This window comes from Penicillium longicatenatum, assembly GCF_028827895.1.
Source record: "Penicillium longicatenatum strain IBT 33135 chromosome Unknown contig_3_segment0_segment0, whole genome shotgun sequence".
NCBI lineage: Eukaryota > Fungi > Ascomycota > Eurotiomycetes > Eurotiales > Aspergillaceae > Penicillium > Penicillium longicatenatum.
In genome coordinates this window covers 2,244,790-2,262,993 of record NW_026643121.1, presented here as the reverse complement: position 1 = coordinate 2,262,993, position 18,204 = coordinate 2,244,790, and the positions used below count along the sequence as shown (strand labels likewise).

Below are 18,204 nucleotides of genomic sequence, written 5' to 3'. Positions count from 1 at the left end.
AGAATTTTCACCATGGGAGACGTGGCCGTGGAGAACCCGGCAAACAACGTCACGCCTCTTTCCAAGCCGAGTGCCCTGGACGCCCTTGGGAACCTGGACTCCTTGGAGGGAACAGGAGCCGATGGAAACGATGAATATGCCACCTTGAAACGGTTACAGAGACACCTAGAGTATGCTTGGCCCGTGGATGTGCAACGCGTGTTACGTACTGACGCCTACCAGATACATCCAGCTGCAGGAGGAATACATCAAGGATGAGCAGAGGTACGTTTTGGTTATACCAACTGGATATGTCCATGGTACTGATGACCTGTCTATAGGAGCTTGAAGAGAGAGCTGGTTCGGGCACAGGAGGAGATCAAGCGTATACAAAGTGTCCCGTTGGTGATTGGACAGTTCATGGAAGCTATTGATCAGAAGTATGTTAAGTTTGATCAGGTTGAATGCTCTTAATATATGGCGTCTAACACTATCTAGTACTGGTATCGTGCAGAGCTCGACCGGGTCCAACTACGTTGTTCGCATCCTCTCTACACTTGACCGTGAGAAGCTGAAGCCATCATCCTCGGTTGCCCTCCACCGACACTCCAACGCCCTCGTCGATATCCTTCCCCCGGAGGCCGACTCTTCGATCGCGATGCTAGGTGACAACGAGAAGCCAGATGTGACTTACGCCGACATTGGTGGTATGGACATGCAGAAGCAGGAAATTCGGGAAGCCGTCGAGCTGCCGTTGACGCACTTCGAGCTCTACAAACAGATTGGTGCGTTGACATGATGACACTTGGATAACCATTTACTGACTAGAGTAGGTATTGACCCACCCCGTGGTGTCTTGCTGTATGGTCCCCCGGGTACTGGTAAAACCATGCTGGTCAAGGCTGTGGCAAACAGCACAACCGCCAGCTTTATCCGTGTGAACGGCTCAGAGTTCGTACAAAAGTATCTAGGAGAAGGACCCCGCATGGTTCGTGATGTGTTCCGGATGGCGCGCGAGAACTCTCCTGCCATTATCTTCATTGACGAGATTGATGCCATCGCTACCAAGCGTTTCGATGCCCAGACTGGTGCCGACCGTGAGGTCCAGCGTATTCTGCTGGAGTTGCTGAACCAGATGGATGGTTTCGAGCAGTCTAGCAATGTCAAGGTCATCATGGCCACCAACCGAGCTGACACCCTGGATCCCGCTCTGCTGCGTCCCGGTCGTCTGGATCGAAAGATCGAGTTCCCCTCGTTGCGCGACCGACGTGAGCGCCGACTGATCTTCAGTACCATCGCGGCGAAGATGTCCCTGTCTCCTGAGGTGGATTTGGACTCCCTGATTGTGCGCAATGAGCCTCTGTCCGGTGCTGTGATCGCTGCCATCATGCAAGAGGCCGGTCTCCGGGCAGTGCGCAAGAACCGTTACAATATCATCCAATCCGACCTAGAGGATGCCTATTCTGCCCAAGTGAAGAGTGGACACGATGACGACCGGTATGTTTCTTTGTTTCCCTTTCCTAGTTTTTACGATACTGATGATTTTACAGACTCGACTTCTACCGGTAAATGCGTGGTGCTTCACGGTTGTTGGGGTATAGTGGGATGTTCTCTTCGTTGTATTATCAATAATCTAAGACACTTGGAACTCGATGTATCTACCGTTACAAATGCATGACTGGTCCAAGAACGTACTAGTACCGTGTAGGTACAGGCAAGGGGTCCTAATATTGGGAGCGTTTAGTACAAGAATGTCAGGGTCTGCATCTGCCCACTCAGATAAGAGCAAGGCAGCTGCTCCGTAAGCCGGGGCTAAATTCAATTAATCAGGGATCAAACAGCTGGGCTTCCAAGGTTTGCCACCTCAATGCAGCTGCCAGGTACAGCTGCTCTGACCCCTCCCTTGTTGGCGCTAAGCTAGGCACCAACCCCCTCATAGTACTGAAGGACAACCTGAGAAGATAGGTTTGGAGAGCAATTTTTTTTTTTAGACGGTTGATGGAATTAAAAATCGAGAGCGCACTATCATCTGCAAAGTAGTATGCAATATAAAAATTTGGGGGAACCAGGAACGGAAAGAGAAAGTGCCAGTGTGAGGTGTAACCCACGGCGGCCCAGCTGATTCCGGGAAATGACGCACTCCTATCACGTTATGCCGATCTCCGTCCCCAGTCACTCCGCCCCCAGCTCCGTCTTATCTTCTCCTCACCATCCCCCATCACGAACATCTACACTCTTTGTCCATAATGAAGTCTGTTGCCCTCTTGACAGCCTCTGTGCTGCTGGGCAGTGCCTCTGCTGAGGTCCACAAGCTGAAGCTCAACAAGGTTCCCCTCAGCGAACAGCTGGTAAGCTTCTCCCATATTACTCCTCTCCAAGCTGAGTTCCTGGCTAATCTCCCATCGTAGAACACCCACAACATCGATGCCCATGTTCACGCCTTGGGCCAGAAGTACATGGGCATTCGCCCTGACCGACACCAGGAGATGATGTTCCAGGACACCTCGATCAAGCCTCAGGCTGGTCACGACGTCTTGGTCGACAACTTCCTGAACGCACAGTGTAAGCTCATCACCCGTATCATCTCACGCACAATTTTTGATCGCTGATTCATCAGACTTCTCTGAGATTACCCTCGGTACTCCTCCCCAGTCCTTCAAGGTTGTCCTTGATACTGGCAGTTCCAACCTGTGGGTCCCGTCATCGGAGTGCGGCTCGATCGCCTGCTACCTCCACAGCACTTATGACTCTTCCGAGTCCTCAACCTACAAGAAGAACGGCACCAAGTTTGAAATCCGATATGGTTCTGGTAGCCTGAGTGGCTTCGTCTCCCAGGACACGCTCCAGATTGGCGACCTGAAGGTTAAGAACCAGGACTTTGCCGAGGCCACCAGCGAGCCTGGTCTTGCTTTTGCTTTCGGTCGTTTCGATGGTATCCTTGGTCTGGGATATGATACCATTTCCGTCAACAAGATGGTCCCCCCTGTCTACAACATGATCAACCAGAGTCTTCTAGACGAGCCTGTTTTTGCCTTTTACCTGGGCAACGCTAACAAGGATGGCGACAACTCCGAGGCTACCTTCGGTGGTGTGGACAAGAACCACTACACTGGTGAGATGATTAACATCCCTCTGCGCCGCAAGGCCTACTGGGAGGTCGAGTTTGACGCCATTGCCCTTGGCGACAACAAGGCTGAGCTGGATAACACTGGTATCATCCTTGACACCGGTACTTCTCTCATCGCTCTGCCCTCAACCTTGGCTGAGCTGCTCAACAAGGAGATTGGCGCCACCAAGGGCTTCACTGGACAGTACAGCGTCGAGTGTGATACAGTTGACTCACTGCCTGATCTCACCTTCACCCTCAGCGGCCACGATTTCACCATTGGCCCCCACGATTACATCTTGGAGGTCCAGGGCACCTGCATCAGTAGCTTCATGGGAATGGACTTCCCCGAGCCTGTTGGCCCTCTGGCCATCTTGGGAGATTCTTTCCTGCGCAGGTGGTACAGCGTCTATGACCTTGGCAAGGGCTCCGTTGGCCTGGCCAAGGCCAAATAGGTTCTCAAAGAAATGGAGGACACCAAGCCTTAGCCACCGATGAACCTGAACAGAATCGAGAGAATGTCTAGTATATACACTCCAACTAGGATGGTGAGGTATGGGTTTTGTCATCCGTCAATTCAGACATGTCTCAATTGATTTGTATCTTTTTTCCTATTGCTTTTCTATCTCGGCATACAATTCGTACTCCTGCGTTCGGTCATGGATAATGCCGCAATCGCTGTCTTGCCTCGCATGGATTTACTTTACATCTTTCATTCCTTCGCTTAAATCTATGGCCCTGGCTTTGTATTGAGCTCTCCGCTAGGACAATAATCTACATATCGTGTTTCTCAATGAGTACGTAATCTTGTAGGCACTTACTTAGCTAGTGGTGTGATTTCTGCCTGCTCCAATGGTGATTCGTGGCCCAGCTTGTATGGAGCCGTTGGCCCGTGAGTGCAGCAAGAGCCGTTTAGTGACAGGCCCAGGGTCAAGAAAGGCTAATTAGGGCTGAAAGAGTATAGGGCCTGTAGATATCGACAACATATTTGACCCATAGCCTCTCAAATACCTAGATGCTGCAATTATTCGATTGCAAAGTAAATAGCATCATACTGGGAAAGGTGGATACGGCATCTATGGCATGTTCCGGGGGCGGTGGAGAGAGTTGACATAAGCGGATGAGCTTCTTCCACCGTTTGAGTCCCCGCACCGAGCTTTCCCATTCTCCGATCACAGACATTCTTCCCACCTTTATATCCCCAACCCTCTGACTGCTTATCCACGACCCTGTGTACTTCACTGACCGTGTCATTCATGCGCCAGGGGTTTGAAAGCGCGTAAAGTTGTCTTCCTTTGCATCCGCGTCGTGTGGCGACTTCACATCCACACTCGACTGCCTAAGCTCCAACCCTTGCGCTCTTGCATCCCTCATCCGCTCATCTTCCTCAAACACACCTCGGTATTCTAGGGGACACTGATTCCTATCCAGTGATCTCATCGGCACCTTCACCAGTCCGAGACTCGGCGAAAAATTCCACCACGCGTCGCGTACTGGTTATGGCTCCTTAGCCAGAGGCGCACGCGATCATATTCACATACCGTCTGCACCTCACTTATTGGTGCTCTGGGCTGGCTAGTGGAGACCTTGAAGGCGTTGACTCGTTGAGTAATTGATTGGAGCTTTGTGGATTCCGTCGCCTGGGGGGCGAACTGGGTGCAAAGATGCTTCTCCGTCTGCCGCCCAGCCTGCATTACCCTATCACCATCACTTCTCTGCTGAAGAAGCCTGGTGATGAGGTGCAGAGGGATGAAGCCTTGTTTTGGTATGTCTATCACTCAGAGGTTGAGGAGGGTGATGGGCTAGGGAATATCACAACGGTGCAGCGCAAGTTCCCAACTCGATTTGAATCGCCTGTTGATGGCGAGGTCCAAGAGTGGAAAATTGCCAAAGGAGACGTTATTGAAGAACCGTAAGTCTTGTGTTGGAGAAGTTATGAACAATGGCTGAAATGTGCAGGGTTGATGTTGTTGAGATCTACGAGCCATGTGCCCATGAGGTACAATTCGGAGGGATGTGCGCAGAGTGTGGAAAGGATATGACTGAGTATGTATACCTATAGTAAGCTATGGAAGGTATTGTTCTAATGAGTTGTTTTCTCAGAGCGTCATACAATACCGAGATTATGGATTCCTTCCGTGCGCCGATTCAGATGTCCCATGATAATACAACGTTGACTGTCAGTGAGAAGGAAGCCACACGAGTCGAGGAGGATGCTAAGCGTCGTCTTTTGGCATCTCGGCGTCTTTCGCTTGTGGTGGATCTTGATCAGACTATTATCCATGCTACTGTCGATCCCACCGTCGGAGAATGGAAAGAGGACAAAGACAATCCAAACTACGAAGCATTAAAGGGGGTCAGGCAGTTTCGGTTGATTGATGACGGCCCAGGAATGCGTGGCTGTTGGTACTACATAAAGCTGCGGCCAGGGCTGGAGGATTTCTTACAGAACGTTGCCGAGCTCTATGAACTGCACATCTATACTATGGGTACTCGAGCATATGCACAAAACATTGCCGATATCATTGATCCAACACGCAAGCTTTTTGGAGACCGTATTCTCAGCCGTGATGAAAGCGGAAGTTTGACAGCCAAAAACCTCCAACGTTTGTTCCCGGTTGACACAAAGATGGTCGTCATTATTGACGATCGTGGTGATGTGTGGCGCTGGAATCCCAACCTTATCAAGGTCTCTCCCTATGACTTCTTCGTCGGGATTGGTGACATCAATTCCAGTTTCTTGCCCAAGAAACAGGATATTGGTACAACTGTGGCCAAGGCTGCGAAACCAGAAACAAAGGAGCATGCTAATGGTTCAGCTGAGAAGACGACTGATGTTTCTGCATTAGAGCAACTAGTGACAATGGGAGGCGGTGATAATCCAAGATTGCTGCAGGAACAGACCAATGCACAAGAGGAGACAATACTACACCAGGTGGAGGATCGACCACTGTTGCAAAAACAGAAAGAATTAGACGCCGAGGACGATGCTAGTGCCGAGAGCACGCCCAACATTGAGGAATCTCAACCCCGACATCACTTACTTGAAGATCATGACCGAGAGCTTTACCAGCTTCAGGAACGTCTAGAGCAAGTTCATCTCCAATTCTTTGACGAGTATGATAAGAAGCGCAGCAGTGCACTGGGAGGCCGAGTTGCGGCCCTGAGGGGGAGAGGACGCCGTTAAAAGACAAGGATGTTGATTTGAAGTTGGTTCCTGACGTCAAGGATATCATGCCCCGAATCAAAGCACAGATTCTCGGGGGAGTGGTGATGGTTTTCTCAGGTGTTCTTCCTCTCGGAACAGACACACAGAATGCTGATATTTCCCTGTGGGCCAAGACATTCGGTATCGTCATCGCATCGAGGATCAATAGCCGCACCACTCACCTCGTCGCTGGCCGAAACCGGACCGCGAAAGTGCGTGAAGCCACTCGGTACCCAAACGTCAAGATCGTCACAACACAATGGCTTCTAGATTGCTTGACTAGCTGGAAGCGTCTAAATGAGGAGCCCTACTTGCTTCCTGTTCATCCCGATGATCGTGGTGAGCCTCTCTCCCCTGGCTCGCAAGAACTCGCCGAGAGCTCCTGGCTATCTTCCTCGGACGAGGCCACGGGCTCATTCTGGACTGATGATGAAGGAAACCCAGAGTCCGAAATTTTCAAGGATACCGGACTCGACGAGACATCGCATATCGGATATGACGAGGATGAACAAGCTGCTGTGCATGACGAGCTGAAGGAGTTCCTTGGTAGTGATGACGAGAGTGAAAGCGACGGCGAGGCATGGGGAGATGAGGGTTCGGCAGGCAGGAAACGAAAGCGCGGTGACGGTGACGGGGCCACTGACGACGAGTCCGGCGAAGATGAGGAGAATGATACTGATCAGCAAGGCTCAAAACTCTCGCAGCGAATCAAGCGTTCGTACAAGCGGAGTACTGGTCTTCGAGAAGTTGCAAGCGTTGCTCCCACCGATTCTGACGAGTCCCGTATGACACTACAAGCCGATGAAGAGGAACAGGATATGGACAAAGTGGACACCAACCAAGAACAAGATTATGAAAACCCAGACGACGACGACGACGATCTGGAGCGAGAGATGCTCGCGGCATTTGAAGATGACGACGACAATGTAGAGGACGACGAGGAAAATCTTTGATTTCCTCACTTCCTCTGGTCCGTCCTGCTCAATCATCCCTGTCCGATCTACATCCTACTCTTCGACTGTATCTTCTATCTGATTTGTGCAGTTGCAAGCGCTCCTGCCATAGCGTCGGCGTTCGCAGTGATTTTTTCCCATTACTCGTTTGTATTTCCCGCTGGTTGTGGGTTGTATCTACTTTATATTAGGTAGTTCTCAACTATTGTCAATGTCAAATACGTGGGATGTACTCCCTTGAAACTGCTGCTTGTGTATGATCTTCTGATTTGAAACTTTTATCATATCAAAATTACCAAACTGGTTGTTATTCACTGAGTCATGGTCATCAAACGCCGAATATATGCAAAAATGGTATCATGATATGTAAAACGAATAGCGAAAATGAAACACATTACGTATTGGACATCGAGACAATCACCGATGATAATAGTTGCGATGAACCTGCCACGACATCACCATCATCCACACATAAAAGATGGTATTAACAAGCTCCATAGCAAAAGCCGTTTTCCAGCAATTACCTGCATAAATCATCAGTGAAGTCATTCAAGAACGGAATACCAAGCTTGCACTCACAAATCGTAATCTGTGTCAACCACGCCAAAGTATTGATATTATTTCCCCTCGACTTGTTATCTTCAACATAGATCTGACAATTGCTGTTGATATTCGCTTCCACCCCATAAAGCTGCAATGACGTCTCAACCAAGCCGGTCAAGAAGAGCACGAAGAGGATAAAGCTTCCTAATATCAGGATGCCAGGTAGTAAGAGTTGGCGGGCGATCAGGCCGAGGACGAGGAAAATGAAAAAGACGGCTAGGGCGCTGGATACGACCATGAAGGGGAAGAGCCTGAACGAAATTGAGATTAGTATTTGGTCAAGATTAGGGCTATGAAAGAGTCCCGGGCAGGTTGGTCAGTGGTTAGTATACTCACCAGGGTGTCCCAAGCTCCATTGTTGATTGTACGGTCATGAACCAGGAGAAGATGCCTAGACATGTTGCTGAGCCTGCCAGCACGACGATAAGCCAAATATTGAGCTGAATCTCGGGCCAGTGGTAGTTGAGGCGAACGCGGCGCTGCTCATATTTGGGCATGGTGGGCAATGGCAATGACGATTATTGTAGTTCGCGTCGGACTTGTTGATCTTCGTGAGGCCAGTTGCAACGGCGAACAGCGATTATATTATACCCTGGGCGTATACCAGGCGTTCTTGCCTAATTCAACCAAATTGCCTGAATGCTGTCACAGGGTTGCGACCTATGCGAACCCAATGGCGCAAAGTGTCCAAGTGTGATGCTGTGTTTGGGATTTGGATCGGAGCGATAAGGATGGACAGCGCATCGGGCGCCGAAGGCGCAGGTCAACTTCAAGACAGGCCCGGGCCTGCGAGGAATAATAAAACGAGGGTTTCTGTCACCGTTGAATGAGAGACTTGGCAGGGTACAATAATTTGGCGGGGGAAAGAAGAGAATGGAGAGAGTAAGAAATGGAAATTGGAGAGGCGGGGGTTTGGAAATTGAGGTGGCAGGGGACTTAGTATACAACGGGCAACAGGAAATCCACTTTCACGTCATTATTTTTCTTCCTTGCTTCTAGTCTTTCTAATCTAAGTAATATGAAAAATGGACTAAAGGTAAATCAAAATTACAGAAGGGTATCACCAAGTGCACTCCGAACCAACGAGCATCCCGCACGAATAGTCTCTGCCGCGCCAACTGACTCCAGACTGGGGTTCACCTCCACCAGGTCCATAGCCACTAGGTTGCCTGTCTCGTGTACGGCTTCGCAAATGAAATCGCCCTCACGCAGAGTCAAACCACCACGAACAGGGGTACCAGTGCTGGGCGCCCACTGGGGATCCAGCGCATCAACATCGAATGACAGGTGAATGGGGGTATCATTGCCAATATGAGCCAGAGCCATCTCGACGACACGACCAATACCATGACTAGAGAAAGTAAGTAACGAGATAGGAACCAGATAAGAAGAGAACAAAACCTACCGATCAATATCGTGCATGCTGAAAGCCTTAATCCCATGCTCCCGAAGAAGCTTCTTCTCACCACGATCCACATCCCGCAGACCAATGTACACCAACTTGCTGGTGCTAACGATGTGCTCATCCTTCAACCAGCCAAAGATATCGGGCTTATCCTCCCGTGCCAGCCGGGTCAAGAAGGCCATAGGCATGCCGTGGATATTTCCACTAGGACTCATCTCAGGAACATTGATGTCGGCATGGGCATCGACCCAGATAACAGCCATCTCCCGGCCCAGTCGCTCACGAATAGCCTTGGATGTGCCTGAGACGGTGCCAATGGCAATGGAGTGGTCGCCGCCCAAAGTCAGGACGAACTTGCCGTCCTTGGCGTAGTTGTAGACTTGGGAGCTGAGGCGCTCAGTAACAGCGCTGACGGCGCGAGGCTTCTTCATGTTTCGGTGATCGGGGTCTTCGGCTGGGATGTCTTTCTCGTAGTAGTGGACGATGTTGTCGTGGTGGATGTCGTATTCGAGGTCCTCGCGGAGCTGGGTGAGGAGTCCGGCTTCGATCAGAGCCATTGGGGCGGCTTCAACGCCTTTCTTCATCTGTTTTGGAATGGGTTAGCTCGGCCTGGTCGAATGCTTGTGGGGTTCTCGCTGTACCTGTCCGCCATTGAATCCGACGGCGACCACACCTAGGTGGTTGGGGTTGGTGAGGAAGCGCGAGGTGATAGTAGATGGTTGCGTCATTGTGCGTGATTGACTAGTCTGCAGAGAATGTGCGACTGGGGGCGTGGTCTTTGGAGAAAGAAGAAAAAGACAGAGTCAAGATCTAGCGATCAGTGATCTGCGATAAGATAGAAAAGTGGATCGGAAAGATCGGAGAAAAGAGGGGCACAAATGGGTGACAGTAACTGGGGATCAAAGAGAACCTCAGAACAAGTGACTTCGAGAATTTCAAGACTGTGTAATTGAGTAGAGAAGAAGGAACTGAAGTCTGCTTTATAACTTTCCCCCTTCTCCGGCCCTGGGTCCATCCGGTTTGCGTGTTCGCAATCATCGCTAAAACCTGCACTTAGGGATCATTGCACTCCGCCAGGTTCTCCATACTTCCGTTAAGTACAGGTTGAGGAGAGCTGCCCCGTTTAGGGTCCCGAAATGTCCCACCACGTTGCAATTTAGTGTCTTAGCGAGGCCCGAAGTCCGAGATATGTCGTAATGATATCTGCGAGTCTCTTTTTTTGAAGAATAATGGGGGTTGGGTCGCGTTTGAAGCGGCAGGTGAGGGTTTCTGCGCTACACTGATTTTTGATTTTTATCTTCCAGGACACTGAGATAGCACCTATTGGAAATACACATTGGTATTATTGGTTGCTCAGCAGGACATGCATCGAACTAATCCTTGTGCCATGGCTTTTCTTTCATAATGTCTCTCAGATGTTCGTGGAGAACTACTCAACTCGGTCATGCTCGTGCACATTATCTGCCCCACGGACTGACCTACTTTCTCCACTTAGTGTTTGTTCAAAGTTTCTTCAATAGAGAGACCGGGCCGGGGCAAGTCTTGGTCTAACTACCTGTCCAGCTCGTGGGTTTAATCACCGCCGTTCGCACGCTAACCGCCCATATCTTATCTAGATCAGTGGAGAAAGAGAGGACGTGCAATTCCATGATCCGAAGAAATGTCGACATTAGCATCGGAGATCAGACTGACTATACCCGATATGAAAGAGGAAAGATCCAACAGGAAAAGCTTACGGACCTTGGGTCCTCACAGTATGATTCTCGATTAGGACTAGTAGTCTTTCCTCCCTTAAGTATTACTTCCAGGTCCCAGAAGTATCAATTGACACCGCGTGGTCGAGTTGGCTATAGGCCCTCCCATTTGCCGTAAACCGGTGCACCGCAGGCTAGCCGCCGGGGCCTGCGGTGTACAGTGTCAATAACCGGGAAACATCGCCCAGTGGCAGACCCCCTTGAAAGCAGCCGTAAGGCGCCGAGGGGGCCCCCTGGGCTTGATGTTTGCTATTTTTTTTTGTAGTGATTTGATCAATGCTGACCCGCTAAATCCAAAAGTCGGGTCAGATATGTCTAATTCCCATCACATGGTGTGGCAAGTGGAATATCAGCTATGGCTTGATTTCGGAGTGCTACATATGAAGCTATTCACACGCACTTTCTTGTTAGGCGGTGAATGCTAGCAGTATATACACAGCCGGGGTTCGAGTCCAGCCCTGGTCAATTCAACCTTTTCTATCTCTTTTCGTTCATTGGCTTCCACTGCTTGGTAATATTCGATATATTTCTTTAATTGCTCCAGGTATCGTCCAGCTTGATGGCTACTTGAGAATATTCATGAACGATCCTCAGGCTTCGGATGTAGTCTCGGGGCCATGGATATACCGACGTCGGTTGATATATATTCCAAGGCTTCGGGCAATTAAATCTCCTGAGTGATTTCAAGGTTGCCAGTCACATGTGAACTAACTGGTGACATATCAGAAACTGGCATCTATCTTATAACTAGCAGCGCTTCATGTTACTCATATTGTCTCATGGTATATACGAAAAGCATGTGCTCTGAGTTCAAGATTATTCTTGGACCCATCAAACTGGTGACCAAGGATTTGGGGCGGACTCCAACCGCCCCAAGTATGACTTGACGATCTGTCAATCGGACTATGATTTATGTAAAAACTCCGTACTTACTTAGATATTTATAACTTCCAAGGTTGTAAGGACCCGCGCATTGTATAATGTATGGTCAATGTTTGTTAGTTACTGAACTAATCACCATGGATGACGTAATGACTCGAAACGCAACAAACATGAAGTTATCATCAGAATGTACCTAAATACACATCAGTCTCATCACTTTACTTCTAACAACTGAAACCTCGGAATAATCTTGCAATACAATGTGACATTCTCAATGTACCTCGTGCATGAAGAATGGTGATTGATCACATCCCACTTGGGTCTTTGCTACCCAAAAAATGGGGCATTATCAGCCAGACCGCCAGTCCAGACGCAAGGAGATGATCGACAGGTCGCCAACTCACCTTACACGCATGGGCTCTCGGATCGGGAAGGATGACGGCTGATTTGTCCCTCTCAACGGGTCCACAGGGCTATTGAAGAACGTCTCCCATTCAAACCGCTTGTAGTCCAATTCCATGCGCTTTTCCTTCAACCCGAAGGCTTTGATCAGTGTGTTGAGATTGTACCACCGAGTACATGTGTGATAGCTAAAATCTCCTCCGCACTCTACGATCGGCAAGATTTACAAGGGGCCTCCTTGCGGGCCAGCCATCATTGGCCCCCGATCTGAAGCCCCCGGCGCTTCTCATCTGCTTCAGATTTGTCGGCGATACCCCGTCTGACGAATTGCAACACTCCATTTTCAAAGGGACGCGCCGCGGGAGTCTTTAAGTTCCACCCTGGTGACGCGAACTCGTTTTCCCCAAAGGTAACGCTGACGTGCAGCCCCCAGTTTGCTTTACTTAAAACTAAAGCCGATCATCCATCAGGCCTGGGGCCATACATACCTCCCGTCCTCGCCCGAGGAATGTTAAAAGTGGGAGATTTGAGACATCATATCGACTATCACCTGATTTTTCTTCCTATTTGTTACTTTATCTTTTTTGAACCTTGTCTTCCATCCTGCGGGAGATACCCCTAGATTCCGCGACTTGACGTCGTGAGATCGGATTCTAACCCCTCCCTTGTGCCATGCCTCACGGCCCGATATCCACGCTCTGGAAATCATTGTCATTACCACAACGCGGGTTCGCTCTATGCCAATAAAATACCATCAGTGCGGGGATGGCCTAAATCTGTTCATTTCATAACTTCTTAGAGCAATGAGCCCGGCTTTTCGTCCGATTCTGTCCCATCAACATGCCACTCCAGAACAGTATGCGCAGGAAGTCAACAAAGAAAGATGCCAGGAAGAGAACATCATCCACAATCTCCAATGCCCCAACGCAGGCTGGCCCTGTCGAAAGTCCTACAATCTCTGAGAAGAACAACTCTGCTGCACCGAATAATGCCTCTAAACAAAATGTGAAACCGCAGGCGGCTTCACCGTTGCCGCCCACCCCAGAGTCAGCGAAACATGTCACTGATGTTGATGTTTTCCAATTTCTCGAACACAGCGATGAATCCTCATCTGCCTCCTCGTCGGAACCTTCAGAATCGGAATCTGATTCTAATGATGACATTCCTGCGACCCAGTCGCCCGTGGCGAATATACAGTCACCGAGGCCGCGCGCCAGTCCCGTACCGCATGCTGTTTTGATATCAAAGACAGGTGCTGCTCCGAAGCAAACAAGATCTCCCGCTGGTGGGGCGTCAAGAGTTCCCAGTGACTTACGTCCTCCGCCAGCACCATCGCCGCCATCTGTGCCCCCAACAGAGACCCGTCGAAAACAAATGTCGCCACCGGCACGAAAGCCATCTCCAAAAGAGTATAGCAAATCCCCAACGGAGTCTTCACCACCACGAAAGCGCCAGCTGCAGATATCTCGATCAGATGAAATTCACTCAAGAGATGTCACTGCGATCCAGCGGTCACCGCTGCCGCCCTCTCCACCGAGTAGTCCAGAGGATAGCATACACCGCGTGTTGCAAAGAAGAGACTCAAACGCATCGCAAGTGTCCTCAGGCTATGGACTTGTAGCATCGCATCTTACCCACTCAGCTAAAGACGATAAGGGAGCATTTCCCCCATTGTACCGACGCTTCGAGAACCTAAACCATCGTGTCCTGCTCCACCTTCAAGACGAGATCTCTCAAATGGAAGAAGACCTGAATTTACTGGATGAGTATGAAGAAATGCACCGCGTCGCCATCGCCGAGAAGGAAGGCAACAAGCCCGTACCCGCATCACGACGCATAGACGCCCAGTCGCAATCCTATTCGTCCCTACATTACCGACGAATGGATCTGATGGCAGCTTTGATTCAAAAGACAGAGCAATACAGTAAGTCATCCGCAATCCTCCATCTTCATCTCCCCAAGACCTTACTTAAAACCCAGACAACGCCCTCAGCGCATACAGCAAAGTCGTTCAGACACTCCCCCGCGCCACAGACGACGATATTCAAAATTACCGTTCATGGATGAAAACACACAATCCCATCGCCGCGGCTGAAACCCGTTTCCTGGATCAAGGCGTTGATCTCATCTCTCTTACACCCCGCTTAGCAGCCTCGGCTGCCACGGCCCCCGTCTACATGGCTATCATGGTCGCATCGGGAGCTCTTTTGCTTCCCTTGCTGGCTTTCAGCATGATCGCAGAGTTCCCTGGTCGACTTGTTGTCGTGACAGTCGTTGGTGGTGCCGCGGCTGCTATTGCGGCGAATTACTCCGCCGGTATTGACACTCTGGTCGATTCGAGGGATGGCTGGAGATGTGCCATGATGTAAGATATGCCTGCTCTGTTTATATTGTTCTGAAAAACAACAACTAACATGACGATAGATATTTTGGTTTCATGACCCTTGCTGCTATGTTCATCCCCTAGTGTTGGCTAGGTCGTCTTAGAGCGTGATGATAATGAATTTCCTTCTTCATGTATCGTTTTGAGTGAACTCATTCTGTTCTTGTGCCTTCGTTACAGCGACGTATTATTTTTTTCTTTTTCTTTTTTTAAATTTTTTTTTTTTTTTTTTTTTTTTTTTTTTTTTATCTAATTTGTTTTCAAGAGCGTGGCCGTTTGGTCTTGAGCATCTTGACGCTTGCATTTGTCAACCTCGGGACATGGTCGAAAATTCATACTAGAATGAGTGGGATGGCAAAGGAGGAAGAATGGCGTTTACATGTTTGGCTCTCCGGGAGAGTTTTATCAAAATCAATTTACGACAAGCGCCAAGGGTTGAACCTGGTCATGGCGGATGTGAGCAAGCCTTGGGATGAGAGATTTGGGATTGAGGTGTTTTGGAGACTGTGTTTCTTCAGTGTATTAAGTATCTATGAAATGAATTCCGGGTTTAATAACTCAATCCAATGCGTAGAGATACAGTGTCGAATACGATTGTTATTAAGCAAAATTTGGAAGTAATCTTCTTCCCATCTAGACTAACACTGTGCTAACAAAAAAATAGCATCGCAACGGCAGTCCATACCACCCACGCCCACGAACCTCTTGAATAGGAAACCATGCACAAGCGCCAGTCGCTCGAGTCAACACCGAAAACAAAACCATGAGCCCACGAAATATAATTGTGACCATTAAAAACACAGTTGAGGAGAATGGGAGGAAAGAACAGGGCAGACCTGAAGCCATGTTCGAACGAGAAAAGGCGTTTCAACAGGTAAGATAAGCCATGGCGCAAACAAATTAGAGGCGTTCAATAAACTTTTCATATCCTCAATTGGCATAGCTCATATTCGCATGAAGCAGAATAAAATCCTATGACTGAATGGGAGTGCCATTCTGCTTGCTTCCTGGTGTCAAGCTCCCCTCCTGGGAATGGCGAGCTTCAGGTTGAGGCTGACTCTTGGTGGTAGCTTGCTCGGCGGCACTGCGAGCATACGTTGCGGCAGCAGCGCTGTTCGGGTATGCCTGTGTTGGGGTATTCATTTGCCCGTACCGCTGAGCCGAGACTGAAGGGTTAGGGTTGTGTCTCTGAGGAGTGCCGTTGGATGTGGCTGTAGGCCGCGGAGTATAGGGCTGGGGAGTATATCCATTGGAAGTGGGACGCTGGAACTGTGGTACATTGTTGGCTTGGCTGTATTGAGAGCCATAACCAGGGCGTTGGGAAGGAGTGCTTGGTGCTCTGCTTCCTACATAAGGGGGAGTGAATGATCCCGTCGATGAGGGTTGCCGGGCTTGTGGAGGTACTTGAAATGCCCCTTGCGATTGAGATAGACGAGCGTTCGCATTGAAGGAACGCTGGTTGTATGCGGAGTGAGGCGCCTGGAAGTTGCTGGGCCGAGTGGAAGAAGGCGTTGAAGCGCGGTTAGCGGCATTGGCCTGAGCAGCGATGGCTGCAGCGCGCTCTAGATGAAGCGTGTGGTCATCCTTCTCCATTGTGCCTTTCCAGTCAGGGCTGTCAATGATGATCTTCTGGCTTATGTTCAGCTCTCCCAATTGATCACCATTGACCTTCGAAACGACATATGGAGGCAAGCTGCTGATGATAGAAACAAGTTTTGACCTCAGGTTCTCGTAAGTGGCCCTTTCGGCATCGGATGGAGTGTCTGGGTCGTCAGATTCTGGGACGGGTAACTCGTCATTCTCACTCGTGGAGGGGATTGTGTTTTTGCGAATGTTTTGGTATGACGCTAGGGTCTCTAGCAAGTGAGAAACCTCTGCGAGAGCATCGTTGATCTCTTTGGATTCCGGAGGCCCATCAGATGTCTTCTCAATTGAAGCAAGGTATTCAGTATAGTCTTTCGGTTTGAGCGTGTCAACCATCTCATTAAGTGTGCTTTCGTCGACATTATCGATCGCCTCAACGTCCACCTCATCCGGTAAGTCTTCCGTAAGAGAGAGAAGGGTACGCAAACGACTTTCACCTCGCTGTCCCCACCAAACCATGCCCTTTGATTCAGCTTGCAAGACGGCACCGGAACTGTCGAAAGACGGGGCGAAGGATGAGTAAACGCCTTGAAGAAGAGAAGAGTCGTCGCCAGTCCACAAAGCAGGGTCTCCGTACTTTGAACCAACATTTGCATCTTCATGATGCTTTTCGACACGAGACCAATATGATGGTGATGAGGTGACTCCACCGTATTGCAGCCACTGCCCGGAGGGAACCGGTACGAGGCTGGTGTTACTGCGATCGCCTGAGAAATTCTTATAATCCAGGACAAGGTCGAATGGGTCGATCCATGTGACTGTGCTTCGATTACTTCGTTTCCGAGGCTCCACGGGAACCAAGCCTGAACGGGGCGCAAAAACCTCGCCAAATGTTCTCGGTTTCGGAGCAGAGGACTCGAGATTGTAAGGTACCACCCGAGTGGTGGTGATGCCATTAGGCAGTCCACCCTCACGAAGAGGTTCTTGCACCTCTACAAACTTTTCTGCGCCAGATTCGGAAGACTGCAGCGGTACCTTCACAGATTTTTGCAGACTGGAGAACAACTGTTTCGGGTGCGATTGATTCCCACCAAACAAAGTCAACGCCTGTTTGTCCTCACGAGGGCCGATATGTGAAGCTGTAGATTGGAGCTGATCGTCGTCATCATCGTCTGGTGTCTCAGCCTTGACATCAGTCTGATTCACAAAAGATTGACCGACGAGGCTGTTCATGTGCTTTTTGAAAGCCGCAATGCGATTGACAACCTCTGTTACAGGTGCGCCTTCGGCACTTGCTCCATTTGCCTGGTTCTGATTGCGCTCAATAACTGCGGCAGAGGCCCGTTCAATGTCGGCCAGGAATTCCTGTAGGGTGTTGTAACGGCCCGCCTCGACCCGTGCCTGTATGTTGGATGTATCTTGGTCGCCCGATGTTTTGGCGCGCTTCGCCCGAGGCTTAGCTCCCGACGTTGGGAAGGGACACGAAAGGAGCTGGAGTTCAGTGTCATGCCTGTCATGGTTAGCAACTAAACAATATGACCGAGAGATATTCCAGCTTACTTCAAAAGAAGTCCAACAAGTGTTCGCAGGTTCTCGTGGAGATCGAGACTCTCACGCGATGCGGATGAAGCAGGCTCGACAGCTGGATTTTCGTCCTGGGTCGAACGCTTCCTCTTACCCGGAGTCGCGGTCGCAGTCGACTCCGGATGGGATTCACCATTTACCGGAGCCATCGATTTGGGGTCTCCACCCTCGTCGGCGCTCATGGTGGGGGGATTTCGCGGGAGGGATAAAGTTGACAGAACCTCGACGCGATTTCCTCCAATGTAGACGAGGTCTTGAAGGACCCTGATATGTTAGAGGAAAAGATCAGAAGGTCGCGACCGAACGACTGGATATCAATGGCCGGTCGTGGTTGTGAGTGACCCGTGGTCTTGTTCGCGAC

General features: G+C 49.9%; 7 protein-coding genes across 7 annotated transcripts; 4 read left to right on the top strand and 3 right to left on the bottom strand.

Moving 5' to 3' along the window:
• Nucleotides 1-12: 12 nt before the first annotated feature.
• rpt3 (proteasome regulatory particle base subunit RPT3) lies at nucleotides 13-1,548 on the top strand (the record flags this gene model as incomplete). The annotated part of the gene is made up of 6 exons (XM_057116627.1): nucleotides 13-170; nucleotides 223-264; nucleotides 321-419; nucleotides 478-764; nucleotides 813-1,476; nucleotides 1,530-1,548. 6 exons carry the CDS (start codon nucleotides 13-15, stop codon nucleotides 1,546-1,548), a joined length of 1,269 nt encoding a protein of 422 aa, XP_056972510.1.
• Nucleotides 1,549-2,225: 677 nt separating this feature from the next.
• On the top strand, nucleotides 2,226-3,540 carry N7484_006208 (Peptidase A1; the record flags this gene model as incomplete). Its single annotated transcript, XM_057116626.1, has 3 exons — nucleotides 2,226-2,327; nucleotides 2,388-2,541; nucleotides 2,597-3,540. The coding sequence occupies 3 exons, from the start codon at nucleotides 2,226-2,228 to the stop codon at nucleotides 3,538-3,540; spliced, it is 1,200 nt and encodes a 399-aa protein (XP_056972509.1).
• Nucleotides 3,541-4,749: 1,209 nt separating this feature from the next.
• On the top strand, nucleotides 4,750-7,246 carry fcpA (protein-serine/threonine phosphatase; the record flags this gene model as incomplete). Its single annotated transcript, XM_057116625.1, has 4 exons — nucleotides 4,750-4,997; nucleotides 5,045-5,131; nucleotides 5,189-6,239; nucleotides 6,296-7,246. 4 exons carry the CDS (start codon nucleotides 4,750-4,752, stop codon nucleotides 7,244-7,246), a joined length of 2,337 nt encoding a protein of 778 aa, XP_056972508.1.
• Nucleotides 7,247-7,663: 417 nt separating this feature from the next.
• On the bottom strand, nucleotides 7,664-8,346 carry N7484_006206 (uncharacterized protein; the record flags this gene model as incomplete). The annotated part of the gene is made up of 3 exons (XM_057116624.1): nucleotides 7,664-7,770; nucleotides 7,826-8,100; nucleotides 8,186-8,346. 3 exons carry the CDS (start codon nucleotides 8,344-8,346, stop codon nucleotides 7,664-7,666), a joined length of 543 nt encoding a protein of 180 aa, XP_056972507.1.
• A 550-nt stretch (nucleotides 8,347-8,896) lies between these two features.
• N7484_006205 (arginase) lies at nucleotides 8,897-9,982 on the bottom strand (the record flags this gene model as incomplete). Its single annotated transcript, XM_057116623.1, has 3 exons — nucleotides 8,897-9,200; nucleotides 9,255-9,838; nucleotides 9,896-9,982. The coding sequence occupies 3 exons, from the start codon at nucleotides 9,980-9,982 to the stop codon at nucleotides 8,897-8,899; spliced, it is 975 nt and encodes a 324-aa protein (XP_056972506.1).
• Nucleotides 9,983-13,132: 3,150 nt separating this feature from the next.
• N7484_006204 (uncharacterized protein) lies at nucleotides 13,133-14,759 on the top strand (the record flags this gene model as incomplete). Its single annotated transcript, XM_057116622.1, has 3 exons — nucleotides 13,133-14,216; nucleotides 14,273-14,657; nucleotides 14,717-14,759. 3 exons carry the CDS (start codon nucleotides 13,133-13,135, stop codon nucleotides 14,757-14,759), a joined length of 1,512 nt encoding a protein of 503 aa, XP_056972505.1.
• Nucleotides 14,760-15,647: 888 nt separating this feature from the next.
• N7484_006203 (uncharacterized protein) lies at nucleotides 15,648-18,025 on the bottom strand (the record flags this gene model as incomplete). Its single annotated transcript, XM_057116621.1, has 2 exons — nucleotides 15,648-17,769; nucleotides 17,820-18,025. The coding sequence occupies 2 exons, from the start codon at nucleotides 18,023-18,025 to the stop codon at nucleotides 15,648-15,650; spliced, it is 2,328 nt and encodes a 775-aa protein (XP_056972504.1).
• Nucleotides 18,026-18,204: the final 179 nt, after the last annotated feature.